The following is an 18,299-nucleotide window of genomic DNA, read 5'->3' on the forward strand; positions in this document are numbered from 1 at the left end:
AGATATTATACTAAATAAATCTGATGAATAAGTAATTTGAATTACGAATATGATATATCTACCTATTTGAAAGAAAGTCTCTAACCCATAAGAAAATGATGAAATAAACCTCATAAATAGGTCGTTTGAAATCATCCTTTGAAATCATATGCAACATTGTGAAAGGTCTCCACCCAAAGAAAAAATGACGAATGAATTCACTAGCTTCTATATATAGGAAGAAACATACCAAAAGTTCATCATTATATGATAATAATGAGATTAATGTAAACACCTAAAATTAAGTACTGATAAAAACCTGCTTCTCAAAAAAAAAAAAAAGTACTGATAAAAACCTAAAGTGAAGGTAATACCAATAATAACGTCAATCAAACTCCATAATATTTCCTAGATGATTTTGACTATTAATCCTATTTAATAGGTGAATGGGGAATTTGATAGTGGCAGCTTTAGTAATTTTTAACAACATTGAGTTTTAATATTTATCCTATTTAATAGGTTTTTTTTATTTTGAATAAACCTAATTAATTGGTTTGGGTGTATATTAAAACACTATTATGGATGAGTTTATTTTAAAAGGAGTGTGTGAATTTGGGTGTAGAATCAAATTCCCCTAATTTCATACATTTTTATACCCTTATATGTAGGATTTTAAGTTTCGTTCTTGTCATTTTTGGAGTCATTTAATTTGTGTTTGTGTTTTGTAGGTTGAATTTCAATATCATTTAACTAGGTTATACACAAACACCTGATGACTTATGCATGAAGTTATAAGAGAGTGTGATGAGTCAAATACTTAAGTACGACGAGATATTATAGAGATTCAGTCACATTACTAGATTGTCTTTTACTGGTGGAGCACTAATGTGACTCTCCTCCATATAAACGAGGTCATGTAACCTCTAATACACAAGTTTAAATCGCCTTGCCCCACAGAGAGCACTTGAACTTTACAGAGTTTTCAAAAGACCTTCCTTCCGTTCCTAGCTGCTCCAGCCTCCAGGTATGACACCAAGAACCCTAATTTATATCTCACTAAAATTAATACAAAAACACATGTCAAATGGTATCCTAGACTATTGTTAGTGATCTTGGTTGTTTAATTAATATAGGATTAAATTCAGTTTAGTTCCTCGAATTTTAGGGCTAAAATCAGTTTGGTCCCTGACTTTTTTTATAATCAATATGGTCTCTGCACTTTCATTTTCCATCACCCGAGTCCAAATTTCAAAATTAACTCCAATTGTGACGTCATATGGTGAGTTGGCACCGACAAGCATGACCCACTGTTCAGTTTATGGTTCTCACCCCTGACTTTGACTCTCACACTCGGCTCTGCCATATTCTTCTTCTTCCTCCACCAAATTCGACACCTCCACCATCCCTAGTTCAAAGCAGAACCCCATATCCATTATCTATGTTAATAATCTACTTCCAACCAAATCACAGCAAAACAAGAGCACATTATCAAAGCTACAAAACCAAAAGTAATCAACATTTTTTCTTCCCTGAGCTAGAATAAAAGCTAGAATTCTCATCAACATTAGGACTAAAATCTCTATCAACATTTCCATCAAATTTCACCAAATTACGAGCCTTTAACGAAAACCCACCTCCAAACTCACCACCATTATCCAATTCCCGATCTGGGTCGGATTCCATTTGATCCATGAGATGAAACAAAGCCACGACGAGGCTTATGACAGCACTGCAACGCGATCTTGGGCGGCGAGGAGGGAGCCAAGGAAGCGGTGGCAGCGGCGACGTGGTCCCAGTTGGCGGATTTAAGATTGGTACGGTGGAGAGCCAACCAGCGGTCACGATCGGCGAGGATGAGGGAGCGGGCCTCGTCCTGGGTCCAGCAAGGGGGTGAGCGGCGGTGACGACGATGGACATGGTTGGGTTGCCCGGACGCCCTCCCACGACTCCAGCACGCTCATGGTCTCGTCATTGACCTCAAATCCAACATGCAAAACGAGATCAGCAGTGGAGGAGAGCGACTGAGCTCTGGATTTGTTGCTTAGCATGGTGAACTGGATGTGGTACGGGTATGGGTCAAAAAGAAGAAGAGAGATGATCTGAGGGTGTGGGTCAAACGGGAATGGGATCCCATTTTCTTTGTGTTTTTTGGATTAATTTGGGCTAGGAACGGCGCTGGAGTTATTGTGGTCGTGATCTGAGGGTGAAGAGGACATGGGTTGAGACGTGGTGGAGGAGAGGGAGGAGCTTTCGGGGAAGAGAGATGAGGAAAATAGTATTCAGGGTAGTTTGGACGAAATGTCCAAACTGAGAGTCAAAAACTAAACAGTGGGCCATGTTTGTCGGTGTCAACTTATCATATGATGTCACAATTGGAGTTAATTTTGAAATTTGGACTCGGGTGATGGAAAATGAAAGTGTAGAGACCATCTTGATTAAAAAAAAAAATTATGGGCCAACTGATTTTAGCTCTAAAGTTTGAGGGACTAAGCTGAATTTAATCCATTAATATATATATATATATATATATATATATATATAGTTTCAACAACGATTCATTGTAATTTTCCTAAACCGTAAATGTGCAGGTATATCGGCTGTATAGGTACACATATATCATTGCTTACGTCTGTGGTGAGCTGAACCCAAAAGGCCAAAACTACACCCGTGAATTGTGAGCTGTAGTAGTCTGCAGCATTCATTTTTGATGAAGTACACAAATCACAAACGCCAACGTACTTCTTTTGTTTTCCTTTTCGGTTGAAGTTTTCATTGGTCAATCTCTTGTGTTGACGTGAATGTTCCATTTTTCTTTGATAAGGTGGTTATTGCCAAAACAGTTACAGAACTTGAAAGGTTGGAAGCAGTATCTCCATGGTTACGGATATATACTAATTGGTCATCATCAGACGACCAAACCCCACATGTTTCAATTTGCACTGAAGAGGGCTACAAGTTATTATAAAATTAAATGCCAAGTGATGTCATCCATGATGCCCAAGACCAAAGCCATCGCATTCCCTCCAACTTTCTTTTTCTATAAATATCTACCTAGACAAAGTGGCCAGCTAAAAGGCCAAACTAATTTGTGTGTTCTAGCCATAAATCTGTTTTCCTTTTCATTACAAAGATCTGGGTTTTGTTGCTAGCTAGCTGTTTAGCTTCTGCAATGGAGATCATCAGCTGTGACCTTGAAAAAGCCGGTCACAGTTTCAACAGAAGGGGTTCGTTTTGGACTGACGATGGCAGGGCGGTTTTCTCAGCATCTTCAGTTGGAGAGGACGACGAGGAAGCTCTCAAATGGGCAGCTTTGCAGAGACTTCCTACATTCACTCGCTTGAAAAAAGGTCTGCTCACTACTCCTCAAGGCCATGCCAACGAAGTCGATGTGCATCACCTTGAACTGCAAGAAAGGAAAGACTTGATTGAGAGGCTAGTGGGAGTTGCTGAGGAGGATCATGAGAAATTTTTGTTGAGGCTTAAGAGCCGAATCGATAGGTAATGTATAGTTCTGAGTTTAGATTGTGTTGAATTTTCTTTGTTCTTGACAATAATGTAGAGTTGGTGATTTCTTTCTTCTTGGTATATAATATATTTGTGTATCTCAGAGTTGGAATTAGTGTTCCTACAATTGAAGTTAGGTTCGAGCATTTGAAAATTGCAGCTGAAACTCATGTTGGAGGCAGGGCTCTTCCTTCTGTCTTCAATTATTGTGTTAATGTAGTGGAGGTACTAATAGACTACCACAGTTCAAGTTTTGGCATATATAATCTCACTGTTAATTTGTTTATTCTTACATAACTATTTGTTTCTGGGTACACAGGGTTTCTTGAATTGCCTGCACGTTCTTCCTGAAAAGAAGGAACATTTGTCTATACTGAAAGATGTCAGTGGGATCATCAAGCCTTGCAGGTGAAGAAACTCAGTGGTTCTACTTATTATAGTCTGTGTGGCATAAATTGCCCGATCGATACTCAACTTGGTTCACTTCCTTGTGTTTGTAGGATGACATTGCTTTTGGGTCCTCCAAGTTCGGGGAAGACCACGCTCTTGCTGGCTTTGGCCGGAGAGCTTGATAAGGATCTCAAGGTTGTATAAAATGAAATGGGCCTTTTAACTAAGGTTTTTCTGTTTTATGTTTAGGTATTAGAATTACTATTGGATTTTGTTACTAATGTGTTTAGTCAAAATTCTTGTGCAGGTTTCAGGAAGTGTGACTTACAATGGTCATGGCATGCACGAGTTTGTGCCTCAGAGAAGTGCTGCGTATATCAGTCAACATGATGTTCATATTGGAGAAATGACAGTTGCAGAAACCTTGGCTTTTTCTGCAAGATGCCAAGGGGTCGGACCTCGTTATGGTTCGTTTATGGGACTGCACATTTCTTTAGTTTCCCTTAATTTGCTGAGTTGGACCAAAACTTTATTGATTGCAGAAGATAATTGTTTATAATGTTGAATTTTGGCAGAGATGCTAGCAGAGCTAAGTAGAAGAGAGAAAGATGCAAGTATTAAGCCAGATCCAGACTTGGATATCTACATGAAGGTGAGAAAATGATCATTCAAAATTGACAGACTGTTTACCTTCCTTAATTTTACTGAATATTTTTGAAATGATTATCCATGTATGGTGATTTTAATTTTCTGCTATTGTAGGGAATAGCATCAGAAAGTAAAAGAGCAGCATTTGTGACAAATTATATTCTGAAGGTAACATCATTTTTGTTCTGTAATAAGAAGAGGATTTCTAAAATAACTCTTTAGTGATGACTAATGGATTCGATTTGCAGGTTTTGGGATTGGAGGGCTGTGCAAATACCTTGGTAGGGGATCAATTGATAAGGGGTATCTCTGGAGGACAAAAGAAGCGAGTCACAACTGGTAAATAAAGTCGTAACTCTTACATGAGCACTAACTGTGCTCTAATTTTTGTATGAATATATGAAGTGGAAAAGGTTTGATGAGTGAATCATATATATAGGTGAGATGTTAGTTGGTCCTGCTAAGGCACTATTCATGGACGAAATATCGACTGGTTTGGATAGTTCAACAACTTATCAAATAGTGAATTCCATCAAGCAATATGTTCATATTCTCCAAGGGACTGCATTCATCTCACTACTGCAGCCAGCACCCGAGACTTATGATCTATTTGATGACATTATTCTCCTTTCTGATGGTCAAATTGTGTATCAAGGTCCCCGTGAACATGTTCTCGATTTTTTTGAGTCTATGGGCTTCAGATGTCCAGAGAGAAAAGGCGTGGCCGATTTCCTGCAAGAAGTAAGTCCATTTATAGATTATCTTTCATACTGTGACAAAAATTAAAATCAGAATTATAGTTGATGAAGTGTGCAAGTAATATGGTGTAGGTGACATCAAGGAAAGATCAGGAGCAGTATTGGTTTAGCAGAGATGAACCTTACAGGTTCATCACAGTCGAAGAATTTTCCGTGGCATTCCAATCTTTCCACGTAGGGTGCGCAATTACACATGAACTTGCTACTCCATTTGACAAGACCAAGAGCCACTCAGCTGCATTAACGACAAAAAAATATGGTGTTAAAAGAGCAGAACTGCTGAAAGCTTGTTTCTCAAGGGAGTTCTTGCTCATGAAGAGGAATTCATTTGTTTACCTTTTCAAGCTTATCCAAGTAGGTTTTTAACTTTATTTATTTGTTTTGTTTAAGTTGTAACCAGTTCTATCTTTCTCTATGCATGGTATTAATTAATACATTATCATCTCCTTCCCTCCTTAGCTCTCAATATTGTCTCTGATTACAATGACACTGTTCCTACGAACTGAGATGCACCGCGATTCAGTAATTAATGGAGGAATTTATGCTGGCGCATTATTCTTCTCCTTGGTTGCTGTTATGTTCAATGGAATGGCAGAGCTTTCGATGACTATAGCCAAGCTTCCAGTGTTTTATAAGCACAGAAAGCTGCTCTTCTTTCCACCGTGGGCATATGCACTTCCGGCATGGCTCCTCAAGATCCCTCTCACCTGTGTTGAAGTTGGTGTTTGGGTATTTATCACCTATTATGTCATTGGCTTTGATCCAAATGTTGGAAGGTAAACGTAACATACTAGAAGCAAAATTGTTGATCACTTTCTCCTTAACATTTGTTTTCATGTTGGTTCTGACCCCAAATCATATACTGTCATGAACGTGTAATGCAGATTGTTTAAGCAATACCTTCTCCTCCTACTCATGAATCAAATGGCTTCTGGATTATTCCGATTCATTGCTGGAGTAGGTAGAAGCTTGACTGTTGCTAATACATTTGGCTCATTTGCACTAGTCATGCTTTTCGCTTTGGGGGGCTTTGTCCTGTCAAGAGGTAAAAAATCTAAGTAAAGATACTTGACGTCTGGTAACTAAATTTCTGTATCAATTAATTCCATGTTTCTCAATTTTTTTTGGTTGACTCCACAGAAAGTATAAAGAAATGGTGGATATGGGGCTACTGGATATCACCTTTGATGTATGGGCAGAATGCAATTGTAGTTAATGAATTCCTTGGCAAGACTTGGTCACATGTAAGTCCTTCATTGAGCCATTTCAAACATTTTGTAGTTGTTCATCTCTAAGTAATTCTCTGATTTTGATCTATTACTGTTAAAGGTTCTTCCAAACTCAAACGAATCATTAGGAGTTGAAATTCTGAAATCTCGTGGATTTCGTACACATGTATATTGGTATTGGATTGGCACAGGAGCATTGGCTGGATACATGCTCTTATTCAACATTTGTTACACTCTGGCTCTCACTTATCTAAACCGTGAGTGCATTCACCTAGTAAGTTTGCACTAAACTTTAAGAAAAGACAGAAAAGATTAGCTCATGATACCATAAAATGATTATGCAGCTTTGGACAAGCCACAGGGTGTTAAATCAGAAGAATCTCAAGGCAATAAAGATGATGACAAAAGCTTGACTCCTCAAATCAGCAAAGGTGATATATCTTGTATAGAAGTTTTCTTGTATATCTGTTGACTACATGCCATTTATATACACATAATTTTTTTGGAAATTCAGAGAAAGGGGATGGAAGTACTACGCATAACACGAAAAGAGGAATGGTTCTTCCATTTGAACCATATTCCATCACCTTTGATGAAATCTCATACTCAGTGGACATGCCACAGGTGATGTCTGCAACCAAAATTATTATATGTTCGACAATGGACAAGCTTGCCCAACTCTCTCTCAACATAACTTGTGTGAATCCTATACATAATTGCAGGAAATGAAGAACCAAGGTGTTCCTGAGGATAAATTGGTGCTCCTCAGGCGCGTGAGTGGTGCTTTCAGGCCAGGTGTTCTCACAGCTCTTATGGGAGTGAGTGGTGCTGGCAAGACAACTCTAATGGATGTACTAGCTGGTAGAAAAACTGGGGGATATATTGAGGGAAATATCACAATTTCTGGGCACCCCAAGAAGCAAGAATCATTTGCTCGGATTTCTGGATACTGTGAGCAGAATGACATCCACTCTCCACATGTTACTGTTTATGAATCCTTGATGTACTCAGCATGGTTGCGTTTACCTGCAGAAATCGATTCCGAAACAAGGAAGGTTGGTATCTTAACTTCCAAAGTAGATTTGTTAGGCAACTACCAGCTTAAGGTCTTTTGTGTCTTATGAGATACATTCTTGTAGATGTTTGTCGAGGAAGTGATGGCACTTGTGGAGTTGGATCCGTTAAGGCAAGCACTTGTAGGGTTGCCTGGTGCAAATGGTCTCTCAACTGAGCAAAGAAAGAGGCTGACCATTGCAGTTGAACTAGTGGCTAACCCCTCCATAATTTTCATGGATGAACCAACTTCTGGCCTAGATGCAAGAGCTGCTGCAATTGTTATGAGAACAGTTAGGAATACTGTGGACACCGGAAGAACAGTTGTGTGCACCATTCATCAGCCAAGCATTGATATCTTTGAATCTTTTGATGAGGTAGATCAAAATCTTCATAGATAAATTTACATAATTTATCTATAATACACAAGCATGATATATTTAACATGTCATTGCAGTTATTCCTACTGAAGAAAGGAGGACAAGAGCTATACGTTGGGCCATTGGGGCGTCATTCTTGCCATTTAATCAAGTACTTTGAGGTATTCAGAAATCAAAAGTTTGAGCTCAAATATCTTTCTTTCTGTTGAAGGTTTCTAATACATATACTTCTGCATGAAGGGAATTGATAATGTCAGTAAGATTAAGGATGGTTATAATCCGGCAACTTGGATGTTGGAAGTCACCAGTTCTGCAAAAGAAATAGCTTCTGGTGTTGATTTTGCTGATATTTATAAAAATTCAGAGCTATACAGGTAGGTTTGACCTATTGACTTGAGAAAGATTTGGTGATGAAAGTAATTCTAATTTATTTGTGCATTTATTTCAGGAGAAACAAAACACTTATTGAAGAACTGAGCACCCCTCCTCCAGATTCCAAGGACCTGTATTTCCCTACTCAATATTCTCAGCCATTTTTAACACAATGCATGGCTTGCTTATGGAAACAACATTGGTCATATTGGCGCAATCCAGCATATACTGCCATAAAGTTGATATACACAACCATCATAGCCTTGATGTTGGGGACAATGTTCTGGGACCTTGGCTCCAAAACGTAAGTTACAATACTGATAGTATACTAGTTGATATTCTTGCAAATATATTTGATTCCCAATCTGATTTTGAATACTTTTGGGTGCAGGAAAAAACAACAGGATCTGTTCAATGCAATTGGTTCTATGTATGCTGCTGTTCTGTTTCTTGGTATTAAGAATTCAACAACAGTTCAGCCAGTAGTGTCTGTCGAACGAACAGTCTTTTATAGAGAACGAGCTGCTGGAATGTATTCTCCATTGGCTTATGCATTTGCACAGGTAGGTGACCAATAGTACATTTTACCAATTGATAACTGATTTACTTTTCTTATTTGTCTTACACGGTCCACATTTTTTTGCAGGTTGCAATTGAGCTCCCATATATTTTTGCCCAAACAATTCTCTATGGTGTCATAGTCTATGCAATGATCGGTTTTGAGTGGACTGTGACTAAATTCTTATGGTACCTATTTTTCATGTATTTCACATTTCTGTACTTCACCTTCTATGGTATGATGGGAGTGGCCTTTACACCGAACCAGCACGTTGCTGCTATAAGCTCTAGTGCATTTTATGCAGTATGGAATGTCTTCTCCGGGTTCTTAATCCCACGAACTGTAAGCATTCCTCGCTCTTAATTTCTATTGCATGTTTCTTCAGTGCCTGGAATGTACTTATTTTCTGATACTACTATTCTTTATCTTGTTCTTTTGGTACAGAGGATTCCTATATGGTGGAGATGGTACTATTGGGCATGTCCAATGGCTTGGAGCTTGTATGGATTGGCTACATCACAGTTTGGAGATCTACAGAACGAGCTTGAGACGGGCGAAACTGTGGAACAATTTATGAGGACTTACTTTGGCTTCAAACATGAATTTCTAGGAGTGGTTGCAGCAGTAGTTGCTGGATTTGCAGTACTCTTTGCATTTGTCTTTGCCTTTTCAATTAAGATGTTGAACTTCCAGAGGAGATAGAAGGTTTTGTTTCATCAGGAAACATGTCAATTTGTACATCAGCCATGGATTAGTCTTCTCTTCAGCTTTCATCTCAATAGTAATTGACAACCTGTTTATAAGTGATATGATTCTTTTGAACTATTAGTGTACATACCTCCAACAATATGGAGTATTTACTACATCACCAAGCATAAGTAACACCCTCTTTGAGACACCCACAAGCCATGGTGAGGCCCAACCGAGACATGCATCTTGTAGCCCTATGTTCAAGCTACGCTACGGTATCCGGAAGTCACAAATCCGACACCGGGAAGCCACCTTTCCGGCCTTACCAAGTTGCCCTCACAAATAGGCTTTCTAGACTAGAATAGTAATTTTAGTCATCCCACATCTAAGAGAATGTAAAGGAGAAGCATTCCTTCACCTATAAAAGGAATGCCTCCTCCCACTTAAACACGATCCATTCACACCATGACAACACACTTTGTAATCATGTGAGGCCGCAAGGCTCAACACACATAGTTAAACATTCAAGTGGATGTAGTCTCCCGCTCATGCGGAGACGAACCACTATACATCTTGTGTCAATCTCTCTCTCTCTCTCTCTCTAAAGCTAACTAGAGATCCCGCTCAATCTCTAACGTTAACATTGGCGCCGTCTGTGGGAAGCCAACACAAAGGCTTCGTCACCTACCACGAACTTTGACCCGAAAATGTCGAGTCGACGCTCATTCAACATCAAAAGGGGTCCGGTCAACGCCCGGCGGGTCCGGTCAACGTCTGGTCAACGCTGACAAGGTTGGTCAACGCTGAACCTTCAAAAAAAAAAAAATTGCAGGTGCCAAATTGCTCTGGACACCCAGAGATCTTCTCTGGACACCATTCCATCTTCTAGCATCACCTCCGCTCCGCTGAGCCTCTGCGCTTGCTCCTCAGCTGGCACAACAGCTTCTGCCATGGTTAGTCAGCCAAGGCCCAGTGCCCAGAGCTCCGCCAGAAATTCCAGTGGCAGCGTCGTCAACTAGCGCGCCCAGCGGCTACTCCTTCCGCCAATGTCCGTCAGCGGCCCTCCTTCGCTGGTAAAACTCCATCTCTGCTAAGCTACAGGCCTCTGCAGGCATCTATGGGATATCTTCGATCATCAGAGCCTCCGCTAGGACATTGGCGGAGCTCCGCCGCTGGTAACATCCGCTAGCCTGGATCACCCGACTCCCTTTACTGAAAAAAACCACCGCTGGGCACCGAGCTCTTCCCTGAGCTCCGAGTTTCCGCCACACTCCGCTCCGCCAACCGGCAGTCACCGCTAAGATACACCAGCGACAAAACCTCCGCCAGCCGCAATCCACTGGCCAAAACTCTTCTCCAGCTCACTGGGGCACCACCGCCCAACTTCCTCCGCTGGGGCACCACCGCCCAACTTCCTCCGCTGGGGAACCATCGCCCAACCTCCTTCGCCGGCGAACACCTCCGCTGGCTAGGTGCTCCGCTTAACTCGGCGTCTCCACTGCACTTTGATCATCCGCCAAGCTCCAGACCCGCTCTCCCCGCCTCAGCATCTCCGGCGGTCGATCACCGCTAAGCAAAACCTCCGCTGAGCTCCGAGTTCCGCCGAACTCAAAACCTCCGCTGAGCTCCGAGTTCCGCCGGCCATGGACAAAGCTACCGCTGACCAAAACCTCTTCCGCTAGTCGTACACCTCTAGCACACCAAAGCCTCTTCCGCTAGTCGTACACCGCTAGCAACCAACGACGAACTTCCTCCGCTAAGCTTCGTCAGCGGGAAACTTCTTCCGCTAGGATCCATCGGCGGCATCACCAAGCTTCCGCCGCTAGCTAACAACAGCGCCAGTCCAAATCTGATTTTAACACTTAAATTTTTGCAAGATCAGGACCTCTCACCTCTCTCCGATCATCACCAGCTCCGCCAGCATTATCAATGGAGTTCAACTCAATCATGAGTTTCTGGATGCTTACCAAAGCCATGGGTCTCTGGGTGCTGATTTACTTTGGAAACCCAAGCTTTATCTTCGATCAGCTCCCTCTCGTTTGATCTGGACACCCTTGGAGTTGATCTCAACACAAAGCAACCTTTCCTCTCCACTTCCACCAGCTGAAACATCCTGCTACTGAGCAGCTTACTCAGATCAGGGAACCCACATGACTGCTACCAGGCAATCTCCAAACCCAGATAAGTGTCTTCGGTTCATGTCTGCCTCCCGTTAATAACAGCTCAATGCTTTGAATATCTCTCTAGTTACTATTCTCCTAACATATCTATACTCTGAGATAGCATTGATTACACGAGTACTCTATTACTGTTACTAGTCAATTTTGACCGACTAGCTGCTTTATTCAAAGTTTCGAGCAAAGCATGTTCAGACTTACCCATGCTTTGTGAGATATACATGAAACGGTGAATGCCACATGCTTCTATTTTACACAACTGAACTACTATCTGAAGATAGCATAACCCTTGCTTTGGTGACATGTGCTTTATATTACAAGCTACACATAACCATGATCCTATATATAAGCTATCTATCAAATACCTTGGCAGACTTGTATATACTCATGCATGCATGTATATGCTCCATGATTTAGCAGCAGGTCCACCATATTTTCCTCTTATTAAAAGCCACTTAGTCTTACGAAAGGGCATGATCACACACATACTACACACGTATTCATCTCGGTGTATTGTGATTTTTTACAACTAGCCATGAACATGTAAATATATATTCATTGCTATACTAAGACTATGTTCATTGGTCACATGCACCATCACATGTAGTTAATGGACAGGCGCACAACACACATAGCTCTAAATATTGCAACATGTGTAGCTTCTTTAGCTAAACTCAAATGTGTGTACACACACACACATGTTCCATCACCGCACATAATGGGTTTCGTTCCCCACAAATTCAACACTCAAATAGACATGCATGCAAATCGTTTGTCATCAAATACTACCTTGCTTATACACTTTTTCTTACAATTTTATCGAAGTACATATGCAAGCTATTGATGTCGATTTTACAAATCTACATATTAATCATCTATTTTGTTGCAAGGAAATTCAATTATTTCTATCAAGCATCCAACCGCAACTACAAGTTGACGTACATTATTGGAACACTTTATCCGCCAAAGCAATGAAGCGTCATGCTTGGACAACTCCAACATGATTTGGGTACTCATATCAATGCCAACTCTAACTCACTCCAAATCGGCATAAGATAAGTAACTTTATCTTACATTTTACGCTCTTTCAATTTGAGCTACCGCCATGCCAATACCATGCTTTTACTACTTCTAAGCATGCTTATAGAATATCACACTTGATATATCTTTACATGCTTCCATAACTTTTAAGCATGCCTACAACATTTCGTAGATTTGGCAATACTTTCTAGATCTCACATACTAGATATGCCATGCTTCACATACCGATCTCAGTGATCCTTTAGCATATCTACAAAAAAAAAAAAAAAAAAAATGATATTACCATCCACATTACAAGTAAATGCTATACACATATGCCATGCTTCTATTTTAATTGCAAAATTAAATAAGTATGGAAAACTCAAACAAAATTTTATTACTTGCTCTATGTGTTTATCATTTTTCAACCAACCGCCAAGCGGTAAGGCTACGCCTCATAATGACAATGACCGCTACGCGGCATTGCAGTCAAGTTTCTCATTTGAGAAAACAGCTAAGGACTAGTTAACACAGCCCACGGCAGCCATTGATCCGGCAGTTAACCCCGACGCTTGGGTATCTAAGATTGGGCTCGCTACCCAACACCCTCTGCTCCGCGCAGCTCCCCTCATCAAACAATTTTCCGACCATCCGGAGGTCTATAGCCAGGAGTGGGGACTCCTCGCAGGGCCTAGCAGGGGCCCACCCGAAAGGGCAAAAGCGTTCGCTCCAACCAATTCTAGATGGACGACGCACTCGCACTAATTATGCTTGATATACGGCACAAAGCTACGCTTTGGTATCAACCCGCTAGAACACCCTCCTTGACTGGGGATTTCGGGGACTTGTACATACAGCCCAGCATAATTAGCAACGGCAACGCTCATGCCTCAGGGCATCACCATCGAGCTACCCGTTAGTGCCTCAGCGGCACTGCCGAGGTTCCGCTCATGCCTTCCCGGCACCCCGAGCTTCCGCTCATGCCTTCCCGGCACCCACGAGCTTCCGCTCACGAGCTTTCCGCTCATGCCTTCCCGGCACCCCGAGCTTCCGCTCATGCCTTCCCAGCACCCCGAGCTTCCGCTCATGCCTTCCCGGCACCCACGAGCTTCCGCTCACGAGCTTTCCGCTCATGCCTTCTCGGCACCCCGAGCTTCCGCTCATGCCTTCCCGGCACCCACGAGCTTCCGCTCATGCCTTCCCGGCACCCACGAGCTTCCGCTCACGAGCTTTCCGCTCATGCCTTCCCGGCACCCCGAGCTTCCGCTCATGCCTTCCCGGCACCCCGAGCTTCCGCTCATGCCTTCCCGGCACCCCGAGCTTCCGCTCATGCCTTCCCGGCACCCACGAGCTTCCGCTCACGAGCTTTCCGCTCATGCCTTCCCAGCACCCCGAGCTTCCTCTCATGCCTTCCCGGCACCCATGAGCTCCCGCTCATGCCTTCCCGACACCCCGAGCTTCCGCTCATGCCTTCCCGGCAACCCTTGAGCTTCCGCTCACGAGCTTTCCGCTCATGCCTGCCCGGCAATCCTCGAGCTTTACACTCATGTCTACTCGACACACAACACGTTAATGGAACATTGAATTCTTCTACCATCTGTCGCCCGTGACAAATTGAATTCTTTTCGCGTTCCATTAACACGAGCGACAACCAAACAAACTTAAGCGTTCACGTATTCGTCATTCACGCTCACACGACCATACGCGCTCTCGAGTTTGTACGTCATATTTGATCGTACTCGGCGCCATTCGCATGTATACATCAACATGTATCACGCACCCCATACGTTCATATATGCCAACGCATATCATTGCAACTCACATTTGTTGCCCAATGCAACGAGCATTCTACATATGCCTGTTTTTTGTCTTTGTTGTGCAGGTTCACGAGTCCCTTCTTGCTTACGGAGTTCGGGGACTTGTGGGGGCTCCGTGCCGCCCGGTTACTTATGCTTGATGACTTCGTGGTTATAACTCCCCAATCAAGAAGCTCCTCTTACTCGGGGACTTCGGGGACTTGTACATACCTCCAACAATATGGAGTATTTACTACATCACCAAGCATAAGTAACACCCTCTTTGAGACACCCACAAGCCATGGTGAGGCCCAACCGAGACATGCATCTTGTAGCCCTATGTTCAAGCTACGCTACGGTATCCGGAAGTCACAAATCCGACACCGGGAAGCCACCTTTCCGGCCTTACCAAGTTGCCCTTACAAATAGGCTTTCTAGACTAGAATAGTGATTTTAGTCATCCCACATCTAAGAGAATGTAAAGGAGAAGCATTCCTTCACCTATAAAAGGAATGCCTCCTCCCACTTAAACACGATCCATTCACACCATGACAACACACTTTGTAATCATGTGAGGCCGCAAGGCTCAACACACATAGTTAAACATTCAAGTGGATGTAGTCTCCCGCTCATGCGGAGACGAACCACTATACATCTTGTGTCAATCTCACTCTCTCTCTCTCTCTAAAGCTAACTAGAGATCCCGCTCAATCTCTAACGTTAACAATTAGTAAAGCCAACCAAATTATTTCGTTGGAATTGAAAGCACTCAATCAAATGGACTTCCTCTCTGTATTATACAAAGCACGTACTCGCATTTCATGGCGCCACAAGCTACCCTTGCAACTATTCTTCCAAGAATTTACATGTCTAAAACAAATGAATTCAATTAAGCAAAACTCGTTTACTACTAAAATAAGCCTCATAGGATACATATTTTTTTTCCGTATCTTTTGCTTTAAAGGATATGGATAACCGTATCAAAAACTCATTAGGTACAGTGCAGCCACGGAATGAAAAAGTGTATTCTCGATTGGAGGTTCTAGTAATTAAAGGATACAGATTTCATTTCCGTATCTCTCTCCACTAATATGGGTCCCATCATATTTAGTTTTTATTCTTATTAATTCTTTTTTATCGGAATAATAATTCTGTTTTTTTTCTTGAAAATTAATATTAATTATTTTCTATTTTCAGAATATTTATTTGTTTTTCAGAATAATTCTGTTATTCCTTTTTCTTTTTTCTTTTCTTTTTGTCATCTTATTATTTGTTCACCACCGTAATTATTTGTATTTGTAGTCTGAATCCTATTTTTTTAGAACTATACGTACAATAGCAAATGGGAGATCCCAGATCTTGTTGCCAATCTCGCTGCTGGCTCCGGCAACCAAATACTCCCCTAATCCCCACCACACATACCTTCTCTCTCTCTCTGTTTTCTCTTCATCTCTGTGCAAATCCAGATCGAGCAACCGAGTCGTGGAGGTGCCCTACCCATCGCTACCACGCAGAGAAACGCACAGATCGACTCAAAAATTACGAACCCTCCACCGCTTCACCGCCTTAAGAAAATGGTCAAATCCCAAAACATGCTGACCCACCGAGATGACGTTGACTGCCGATTTGATATCCCCATTGACATAAATACAACCTGAGGTGAATAAGAATAAACATGTCAGAGATATATGATAGGAAGTGTGTCAAACATGTAAAACTGAAATTTGAGTGCAATCGGTTTTCATACCAATTTTTGAGGAGATTGCAGCCCAGTTGTCACTTAGCCAAACCAGATTGCAGAATGAAGCCATATCTTCATCATTTTTGTTCAAAGAGAACGAATTCGTAGACGAAAAACAATTTTGATACTAGACGAAATCTATCCCAGCAAATGCCTTATACAGTTATACAGCACTAGATGGCCACTATGATTTCCTGATTTTGTTTGTTTGTTAGCTTTTTATATGGCATATATATGAAATTATAAAGTGAATTTATTATCTTGCATGGCAGAAATAGTCAAATCGATTTTGCTTTGCCTACAAACAGAATTCCATGGTTAGTGAACAACAAATACGGATAGCAGTGTGCACAAAATGGCAGTGTATTGAGTACGGATATATATAAACTAGCCTTCCTTCACACATACTCTGCATGTGCAAGTAATTTTTTTTTTCAAGAAAATAAAAAAGAAAAGATAATGGAAGAAAACGATTATTGCAGAGAAAAGTTAGTGGGAGAGAAAAGTGGGTTGTGGGATTTATTTTGTTTATTTTTATTAAGAAAAATATAATTTGTAATTGTCGTAATAGTCTTTGTGATTTAATTAATTCTCAAAGTATTTTAATCTCTTAAGGTCATTTCTGTCAAAATTTTTGATTTTGGCTAACAAAACCTCTTCTCTTAATAATAGTATAGATATGGCTAATGAATAATGAATACTGATACACTTAGTTAATTTTGCAAGTATGCATATTACCTATTGATAGGAAAAGCTTTAATAAAATTTTTAATAGAAAAGAAGTTAAAGAATATATATTAATTGAGGTATTTTGCAATACTGCTACAAAGACGGGAGCAAATTTGGATAAATTAATGTAAAAAAGTGGTTTGTTAATATTACTTCACACTTTTAACCATATATATAAGATGTTTATCTGAATATTAAATGATAATACATTAATTTGGTTTTTTCTTTAACAATGAATACGGATTTTTGTTTTTATCTAAATATGTATTTTTGATAAAGTATTTTGTTGATTATATCTTTTATTTTGTCACAATTATTAGTATCCATAAAGCAAACAAGCATGGCGGTTGCTGGAAGGCAATTTGGAGTGCGAAAGTGCCTGGTAAGGTGGCTCTGCATGCATGGCGGTTGGTAAGTAATATTCTTCCAACTCGAGTCCGGCTTAGTACTAAAGGCTATACTGGTACGTTGAATTGCAGTTTGTGTGCCCATGATTATGAGGACAGCTTACATTTGTTTGTCACTTGCCCTCATGCAAATGAGGTATGGACTAGAGCGGGTATGAGCGGGCCGGGGTTTGGGTTTTGATTCCTTTCACGAGTGGTTTCTTGCATTCATACCCACTCTAACTCAAGAAGAGCTGAATAAGGTGTTGATGTTACTTTGGGGGATATGGAGGAATAGAAATGCTCAAGTTTGGGAACAGAAGGGGAAACATGCTTCTGAGACTTTATTACTAACCGTGGGGTGGTATGCTGATTTTAAAAAGTATAATGCTAGTGCACAAAGAAGAAGTCAATCACCTGCACGTTGGGTTGCTCCACTTACAGGTAGGTACAAGATGAACTGTGACGGAGCATATCAAGCCTCCTCTAGACGAGGTGGAGTGGGTTGTGTGATGCGTAATGATGGGGGTAGTTTCATAGCGGGACAGATGAAGCCATATGGGCTACTCACTTCACCTTTTCACACGGAACTGCTGGCTCTCCGGGATAGTATTCTCTTAGCCCGGTCTTTGCACCATGAAGAGGTAACTTTCGAAAGTGACTGCTCACTTTTGGTCAAAGCTATCACCTCACCTTCTCAAGATCTATCCACTATGAATATATTGATTGAAGAGGTCAGGCAACTGCTGCAAGGTAACAGGGGTTTTAGTGTTACTCATGTCCGACGTGAAGCTAATGTAGTTGCCCATACCTTAGCAACCCAGGCAGCAAGAACTAGTGACAGTCAAGTTTGGTTTACTCTAGCTCCCGAATTTATAAGGGATGTCA

General features: G+C 41.2%; 2 protein-coding genes across 3 annotated transcripts; one reads left to right on the plus strand and one right to left on the minus strand.

Moving 5' to 3' along the window:
• Nucleotides 1–654: 654 nt before the first annotated feature.
• On the minus strand, nucleotides 655–2,360 carry LOC112171500. 2 transcript variants are annotated; one of them, XM_040507859.1, is made up of 3 exons: nucleotides 1,626–2,360; nucleotides 1,309–1,384; nucleotides 655–1,020 (listed from the first exon to the last, which is right to left on the minus strand). In XM_040507859.1, exons 1-3 carry the CDS (start codon nucleotides 1,894–1,896, stop codon nucleotides 984–986), a joined length of 384 nt encoding a protein of 127 aa, XP_040363793.1. In that variant the 5' UTR covers nucleotides 1,897–2,360; the 3' UTR covers nucleotides 655–983. The 2 variants fall into 2 exon arrangements, with proteins under 2 accessions (XP_040363793.1, XP_040363794.1); XM_040507860.1 differs by having other exon boundaries at nucleotides 655–1,384; nucleotides 1,614–2,357.
• Nucleotides 2,361–3,038: 678 nt separating this feature from the next.
• LOC112173746 (pleiotropic drug resistance protein 1) lies at nucleotides 3,039–9,735 on the plus strand. Its single transcript, XM_024311430.2, has 24 exons — nucleotides 3,039–3,477; nucleotides 3,588–3,708; nucleotides 3,803–3,891; nucleotides 3,984–4,068; nucleotides 4,181–4,340; nucleotides 4,449–4,525; nucleotides 4,636–4,689; nucleotides 4,770–4,860; nucleotides 4,961–5,262; nucleotides 5,352–5,633; nucleotides 5,739–6,055; nucleotides 6,164–6,324; nucleotides 6,420–6,523; nucleotides 6,609–6,765; nucleotides 6,853–6,939; nucleotides 7,023–7,132; nucleotides 7,231–7,563; nucleotides 7,648–7,938; nucleotides 8,019–8,102; nucleotides 8,182–8,315; nucleotides 8,390–8,617; nucleotides 8,705–8,876; nucleotides 8,960–9,214; nucleotides 9,317–9,735. Exons 1-24 carry the CDS (start codon nucleotides 3,149–3,151, stop codon nucleotides 9,572–9,574), a joined length of 4,281 nt encoding a protein of 1,426 aa, XP_024167198.1. The 5' UTR covers nucleotides 3,039–3,148; the 3' UTR covers nucleotides 9,575–9,735.
• The last annotated feature ends 8,564 nt before the right edge of the window (nucleotides 9,736–18,299 follow it).

This window comes from Rosa chinensis, chromosome 6, assembly GCF_002994745.2.
Source record: "Rosa chinensis cultivar Old Blush chromosome 6, RchiOBHm-V2, whole genome shotgun sequence".
Classification (NCBI taxonomy): Eukaryota; Viridiplantae; Streptophyta; class Magnoliopsida; order Rosales; family Rosaceae; genus Rosa; species Rosa chinensis.

Excerpts from the sequence above, each read along its gene's own strand:
- LOC112171500 (XM_040507859.1), bottom strand. The coding sequence starts at position 1,896 with ATGTCCATCGTCGTCACCGCCGCTCACCCCCTTGCTGGACCCAGGACG. Across the intron at positions 1,385-1,625 it reads TCGGGAATTGGATAATGGTG|GGATGGTGGAGGTGTCGAAT; the intron begins GTGAGTTTGGAG and ends GCTTTGAACTAG. Across the intron at positions 1,021-1,308 it reads TGTGAGAGTCAAAGTCAGGG|GGTTCTTGGTGTCATACCTG; the intron begins GTGAGAACCATA and ends GATATAAATTAG.
- LOC112173746 (XM_024311430.2), top strand. The coding sequence starts at position 3,149 with ATGGAGATCATCAGCTGTGACCTTGAAAAAGCCGGTCACAGTTTCAAC. Across the intron at positions 5,634-5,738 it reads ACCTTTTCAAGCTTATCCAA|CTCTCAATATTGTCTCTGAT; the intron begins GTAGGTTTTTAA and ends TTCCCTCCTTAG. Across the intron at positions 7,939-8,018 it reads TCTTTGAATCTTTTGATGAG|TTATTCCTACTGAAGAAAGG; the intron begins GTAGATCAAAAT and ends ATGTCATTGCAG.